Source organism: Borostomias antarcticus (genome assembly GCF_949987555.1).
Source record: "Borostomias antarcticus genome assembly, chromosome: 7".
NCBI classification, from domain to species: domain Eukaryota; kingdom Metazoa; phylum Chordata; class Actinopteri; order Stomiiformes; family Stomiidae; genus Borostomias; species Borostomias antarcticus.
This window is the reverse complement of record NC_140240.1, coordinates 10,188,147-10,195,646: the sequence shown is the minus strand read 5'-3', so window position 1 is coordinate 10,195,646 and position 7,500 is coordinate 10,188,147. Positions and strand designations below refer to the sequence as shown.

At 48.4% G+C, this 7,500-nt stretch overlaps 1 protein-coding gene across 1 annotated transcript in view; it reads right to left on the bottom strand.

The window, feature by feature from the left end:
* Positions 1-7,500, bottom strand: part of LOC311311576 (plexin-A2-like) — a gene marked incomplete at both ends in the record, with an annotated part of 75,867 nt that overhangs the window by 8,934 nt on the left and 59,433 nt on the right. Inside the window, 5 exons of the mRNA XM_084441326.1 lie at positions 311-414; positions 1,710-1,869; positions 3,456-3,602; positions 4,503-4,569; positions 7,479-7,500. The exon at positions 7,479-7,500 is cut by the window's right edge and continues 247 nt beyond it. Coding sequence (XP_084297452.1) covers positions 311-414; positions 1,710-1,869; positions 3,456-3,602; positions 4,503-4,569; positions 7,479-7,500 — 500 coding nt within the window. The remainder of the gene's footprint in view (positions 1-310; positions 415-1,709; positions 1,870-3,455; positions 3,603-4,502; positions 4,570-7,478) is intronic.

Here is a 7,500-nt window from a genome sequence, read left to right as displayed (position 1 = left end):
TTGTGCATTTTCCGCGTTTTCGTCGTACGCCCTCTTTTACACCTGAATTTACACGCTCTTTGATAAATGAGGCCCCTGGGGTTGAGACCATTCTCAAGTCATCATGGTTGTCAATACTAGATCGAAGTGAAGTCAAGTATGTGAGCATTAATTTATTGTGTGAATGATCGATGTTTGTGTGTGTGTGTGTGTGTGTGTGTGTGTGTGCGTGTGTGTGTGTGTGTGTGTGTGCGTATGTGTATGTTTGTGTGTGTGTGTGTGTGTGTGTGTATGCGTGTGTGTTTGTGTGTGTGTGTGTGTGTGTGTGGACCTGGTAATGCATGAGTCCATTGAGCCTCTTCCAGTCACTCTCTATCTTGGTGGTGATGTCTTCATCCTGCAAGACCACACGCGCTGTCCTTCCCTGACGCCATTCTGACAACAACAACAACAACAACAACAACATAAGCACAGTTTAGATGATTTTAATTATGTAACTGGAGCAAATGAAATGAAAGACAAAATTGCCAAAAAAAACTCCAAAAGAGAGACAAAAGGTGTGTTGGGAGATATTCCAGAAAGTGGGTTTAGTGAAAACTCAGAGTTTGCGAACCCTGAGATTAATTTAGTGATTTATTGAAAGAGGACAGGGCACATCAATCAACATTTCCGTTTTGACTTCAATGACGCTGACTGGGCCAGCCATGGCGTTGTGCAGGCGCAGCAGAGGATGTACTTCCTGCGGCAGCTGAAGAAACTCAACCTGCCACGGACCATGATGGTTCAATTCTACACCTCCAACATCGAGTCCATCCTCACCTTCTCCATCACCACCTGGTTCCCCGTCGCTACAGTCAGGGACAAAACTAATTTGCGGCGGGTGTTACGCTCGGCAGAGAGGGTGATTGGCTGCGCCCTGCACTCCCTCCAGGCCCTGCACGACTCCAGGGCGCTGAAGTGGGCCAAAAATAACTTGACCGACCCCTCCCACCCGCGCTACGGCCTCTTCACACCGCTCACCTCTGGCAGGAGGCTGCGGTCGTCAAAGACTAAAACTGTTCGACACAGGAACAGTTTATTCCCCACAGCCATCAGCCTCTCTGCAGTCCAATTGTACTGCTACTTTTTGCACTATATTTGTATCACAGCACTTTACGAGCCCTGTCATACACTGTCCTGTCCTGTCTTGTCCTGTCCTGTTCTTGGACATGTCCATCGTTGTTTTGTTGTAAGCACCACAATGTCGGAAAAAAATCCTATGTATGTAAAAGTACAATGGCAATAAATAATATTCTGATTCAGATTTTCAACTGAAATTTCATCTGATTCACATCAATTCAGTTCTATCTCAGAATCAGCAAACTCAAAAGTTTTCACTAAACCCGTTTTCTGGAACACCCCCGTATTGGTGAAGCTGGAAGCCCAACAGAGCTTATGGGAAAACCACACCCCCAAAATAATAATGAAAAGTAAGTAAGCAAAACACACATAGAGATGAATATGATTATCCAGATATCCCTTCTCTAAGCGGACCTCTACCCACTACTGGTGTGTGACAGTATGGTGCGGAGTTCCTACTGGTGTGTGAAGGCTCAAGGGGGAGTCTAGCGGGACAGTAGGACCCCCTCGGAGTCTTGTGGGACAGTAGGACCCCCTCGAAAACGAGTTGGGACAACTCAAGGGGTTTTATCCTACTAATAAAACAAAATGTATCATCTAGCGTCGCTCACCCAGGTCCATGACTGCGGCGCGCGGTCTCTGGGAGTAGGGCATGTTCTTATACACCACGTCCAGAATCTTCTCTTTCACCTGGGTGATGGTGTCACAGTTCAGCACCTTGACCGGGATCTCAGGGCTGTTCTCGTTGTCTGGGTTCACACAGCACAGCGTCTGACCAGAGGAGACAACGAGGGGAGAGAAGACGAGGAGAGGAAGGAGGAGACAAGGAGAGAGGAGAGGAGAGAGAAGGGGAGGGGATGAGATGAGGTGATAGGAGAGAGGAGGAGATGGGAAGGAGAAGAGAGGAGAACATTGGAGTTGATGGGGAGATGGGGAGGGAGAGAGAGGAGTTCAGATGTGGTGTCAGAGTAGGAACACCATTACCCACAGTGCCATCTCTCTCCATCAATCAGCCAGCTGCCTGGGGAGGAGCTGCAGGCCACACATGTAATTTGACAGCTTCTGTCACGGGCCTCCCTCCCATTAGAGGTCACCTGCAGCTGCGGAGCCCCAGACAGGTAATGAGAGCATGGCAGGGCAGGCCCGTCATCGAGCTGTCACCCTGGACCTGGCCCTCCGGCAGGCCTGTCACCAAGCTGTCACCCTGGCCTCTCTTCTGGCTCTGCTATGGGGCTGAGGCCTGAGAGACCCAGGACCAGAACCAGAACCAGGACGAGGACCAAGACCAAAACCAAGATCATAACCATGACCAAGACCAAGACCAAGACCAAGACCAAGACCAGGACCAGGACCAGGACCAGGACCAGGACCAAGACCAAGACCAAGACCAAGACCAAGACCAAGACCAGGACCAGGACCAGGACCAAGACCAAGACCAAGACCAGGACCAAGACCAAGACCAAGACCAGGACCAGGACCAGGACCAGGACCAAGACCAGGACCAGAACCAGAACCAGGACTAAGACCATGACCAGGACTAGAGCCAGGACCAGAACCAAGACTAAGACTAAGACCATGACCAGGACTGACTGGATTGGATTCAGTAAATTTATTTTTCATTTTACATTTAACCAACTGTACATCCCAGTCATCATCAGTAAGCCTGCGACAGTATAAGAACCAGTGACACCAACAGTGCTAGATCAAACATATATACTGTACATACATGATGTGAGGGTTAGGGGGTAGGCAGGGAGGGGGGGCTTGGCCCTGTGGATAAGAATCCAGGTTAGGGTAAGGGGCATAGTGGGGCATTTTTATTTTTTTATTTTTTTGGGGGGGGAGGTCATATGTACAAAATGGCTGGTTTGGATTCAAGGTTGTCAATTTGGCAGGTATACACGTACTGAATGTACAAGATACAGATGCCATGCTTTATGAAATGATTGCTGACTAGCTGATTGGCTGATCAGTAAAGCAGAGACCTGGGGCCTCATTTATAAAGCTCACGTACGCACAAAAGAATGCGTACGCCACTCCTGAGCAAACTTTGGGATTTATAAAAAACAAACTTGACGGGAGAATGGCGGAGAATGTGCTCACCTCCAAGCACACTCTGACCCATGCGTACGCACATTTCTGGCGAAATTAGAAACTGCGATCCTAATGGCAGAAAGGTGAAACCCGAGAAACGCTTTGAAATCGACACCATTGTGAACAATAAATAGCCGCCGCTAATTAAGCGACGTAGACAAGCGTCTTTCTGTTTGCGGGGATTAACGAACGCCACAACAAAAAGGCTTTGATGACAATGAGACGTGCGAGGGAACACCCTGTCGCATCTCGTCGAGGCTGACCAGGGTTTTGTACTCGATCTGCTGCCGGATGAGCTTGTCCTCGCTGAGGGAGTAGCGCGCCTCGCCGGTGATGGCGTCGATCGGGCCCTTCTCCATCTGCTGCTTTATGGCGCAGTACAGCATGAAGAGAGGCTCCCCCGCACTCTCCTGGATGCACACGCACACACGCACACAAACACACAAACACACGCACGCAAACACACAAGCACACACACACACACACACACACACACATTAGTACAGTACAGCATGAAGAGAGGCTCTGCTACACACTCCTGGAGAGGAGGGGAGAGGATGGACAATGAGAGGAGAGGAAGGGAGGGAGAGGAGAGACGTGAGGAGAGAAGCAAAGAGAAGAGAAGAGAACAGAAGAGAAAGGGGAGGAGAGAAGCGAAGAGAAGAGAACAGAAGAGAAAGGGGAGGAGAGAAAAGAAGAGAAAGGGGAGGACAGAACAGAAGAGAACAGAAGAGAAAAGGGAGGAGAGAAGAGAAGAGAACAGACGAGAAAGGGGAGGAGAGAAGAGAACAGAACAGAAGAGAACAGAAGAGAAAGGGGAGGAGAGAACAGAAGAGAAAGGGGAGGAGAGAAGAGAACAGAAGAGGGGAGGACAGAAGAGAAGAGGAGAGAAGATGGGAGGAGAGAAGAGAGGCGGAGAGGAGAGAAGAGAAGAGGAGAGGGGAAACGAGAAGAGCAGGGGAGAAGAGAGAAGAGAGGAGAGGAAAGGTTGCAATTATCTTCCATTCAGGAGGAGTATCATGTTTCATCGGTCATCATCAGCACACACACACACACACACACACACACACATACACACACACAAACACACAGACACAGCGGAGCATGAAACATACTTGACCACTAACATCCCACTGCCCCTACTGTCCATAAAACACATCAATATCAGACCCCAAACAGGCTGTTTGTAGAAATCCATTTGCTAGCAGATCAATGATCATTATAGTGAGGGAGCATGGCGATTGGTTGCTGTGAGGGAGCGTGGAGATGTGTCGCTGTGACATCCCCAGCGATGAGCTCATTCATATTACCTTGAGGAATTTATGGAGTAAGAAGGCGAACCAATTTGTCAGCATCTTCTCGGCCACCGACTCCGTTCTGCAAGACAAGAGGAAAAGAGCATGGCTGGATGTTAATATGTAGACAATGGTTCTCTATGCCTGGGAGCTAGAGAGACAGAGATAGTACGATGGTTCCTCTATGACCTGGAGCAGAGAGACAGAGATAGTACGATGGTTCCTCTATGACCTGGAGTAGAGAGACAGAGATAGTACGATGGTTCCTCTATGACCTGGAGTAGAGAGACAGAGATAGTACGATGGTTTCTCTATGACCTGGAGTAGAGAGACAGAGATAGTACGATGGTTCCTCTATGACCTGGAGTAGAGAGACAGAGATAGTACGATGGTTTCTCTATGACCTGGAGTAGAGAGACAGAGATAGTACGATGGTTTCTCTATGACCTGGAGTAGAGAGACAGAGATAGCACAATGGTTCTCTATGAGTGGGAGCTAGAGAGATACGTTTACACATGTCCTTATTCTAGCATTATCTTTAATTGTACGTCTATTTTTTATTTGATTTCCCACTTGCTTTGGTAATGTAAACGTATACTGTGTGTTTCCCGTGCCAATACAGCCCCTTAGAGTTGAACTGAAGTGAACTGAGAGCTCAGTGGGGTGTGTGGAGACCACAGCATGAGTTCCTGGTAAAGCAGTGAGCTACTTCTCTCTCTGGTCCCCAGAGGACCTGCTCACCAGAACCTGAGTGCAGGTCTATTTGGGTCATGGCATCATTGTCCAAGCGTTACTTTCTGTGTCTGGCAGCCTACTCTCGTCTTTACTGTGCCAGTGTGTCAGCACTTACCTGAAGAACATGCCGGAAGGACATGGTACTTTACTTTGGCCTAGGACTGTAAAACACACTCAGGGCATGAGATGAGACCCTCTCTGTCGCTATTCAAGCCTCTTTATTTGGGGAAATGTTTTGCTGCCTCTAGACTCACTCTTCTCTCTGACGTTCTCTCTCTCTCTCTCTCTCTCTCTCTCTCTCTCTCTCTCTCTCTCTCTAACCTTTTCTTTCTCTTGGTGTCCTTTCCGAGAGCAGGATGTATGAGCTAACAAAGTCAGGCATTTACCGGCTCTCATACTAACTCTCCCATTGAGAGAGAGGGAGAGAGAGAGAGAGAGAGAGAGAGAGAGAGAGAAAGAGAGAGAGAGAGAAAGAGAGAGAGAGAGATTCAGTAAACCCCCAACCCACCCCCAGCCCTGGGAACAAGCAATCTTCAGAAGTGGAGGAAGGGATGAGGAGAGAAGGAGGAGGAGGAGAGGAAGAGGAAGAGAGGAGGAAAGCTGAATATTTCATGAGCCGCACAGAGAGAAGCCAGACTGACAATGATTCTGCTGCTGCAACAGGGGCTCTGTCTCTATCTCTGTTTTCCTTTCTTTCTCTCTCTGTTTTCCTTTCTTTCTCTGTCTCTCTCTCTCTGTTTTCCCTTCTTTCTCTTTTCTTCTTTCTCTCTCTGTCTGTCTCTCTGCCTTCCTTTCTCTCTCTCTCTCTCTCTCTGTCTCCGTCTCTTTCCCTCTCTTTCCCTCTCTCTCTGTCTCCCTGTCGCCCTCTCTCTCTCTCTCTCTCTCTCTCTCTCTCTCTCTCTGTCTCTCTCTCTCTCTCTCTCTCTCCTTCTCTCTCTCCCTCCACTTTGACTCTCGCTGTCCTTCACCTGTCTACCTCACCACTCACTCCTCCTAGTTTGGGGTGGTTGTTGCTCACCTGGCGTGTGTGTGTTCTGCCTGTATGTGTGTGTGCATGTGTTCTGCCTGTACGTGTGTATGTGTGTGTGTGTGTGTGTGTGTGTGTGTGTGTGTATATGCGTGTGTTCTGCCTCTATGTGTGTGTGTGTTCTGCCTGTATGTGTGTGTGTGTGTATGTGTTCTGCCTGTAGGTGTGTGCATCTGTTCTGCCTGTGTGTGTGTGTGTGTGTGTGTGTGTGTGCGTGCGTGCGTGTGTGTGCAGGACTAGTGCGTGCAGTTCTGCCGCTCTAGGCAAAAAGCAATGATGCCACCCCTATTTGCAACCTGCTATACCAGCAACATACACATAGACAGCGCAAATACAGTAATGTCAACATATTCATGAAGTGGCCTTTTTGAGGATCCAAACAAATACCACCAAGGTCTGCATAGTAAATATAACCTGGTTCGAAATTCTCTACAGCAGAGATGACAGCACATCTGTTTTCCAAATAATCCAATTTCTGCTCCTCAAACTATAATAATACCAGTGCAAATCTCTCCTACAGTATATACCCCTTTCTCGTGCGTGTTAAACACACACACGACTAGAGCCAATAGTATGATCCCACCTTTCAGAAGCGAACACGGCAGACCTTCATCGCAGCTAAATCTTCCTGCATTCTCCAGGCCTATTTCCATTCTCTGTGCATGTCTACTTCAATGTCTACTTCAGGCCATTGAGTCCATTCAATCTCTTTCATTGTACTATTAGTTTCACCTTCAACTTTGAGAAACTGCGTTCTCCTAGGCTAGCGGCTGAAGCAGGGAGGCTGGGATCAATATATAATAACAACGAACCGAGCGCTTGCTCCTTCAACTGTCTCTTTTTTTTTATATTCACAGATAATTGTGATCGTTTAGACATACAGTACAGTACAGGCTATTCCTTCCATCTTTCCTTATCCTCAGTCAAGGCTCGTGAGAGCTGGGTGCGTGTGTTGTGCCTGTACGTGTGTGTGTGTGTTGTGCCTGTACGTGTGTGTGTGTTGTGCCTGTACGTGTGTGTGTGTTGTGCCTGTACGTGTGTGTGTGTGTGTTGTGCCTGTACGTGTGTGTGTGTGTTCTGCCTGTACTGTATGTGTGTGTATGTTCTGCCTGTACGTGTGCGCGTGTATGTGTGTGTGTGTGTGTTGTGCCTTTACGTGCGTGTGTGTGTGTGTGTGTGTGTGTGTGTGTGTGTGTGTGTGAGAGAGAGAGAGAGAGCGTCAGGCCTACCTCCGCAGCAGCAGCTTGGGGT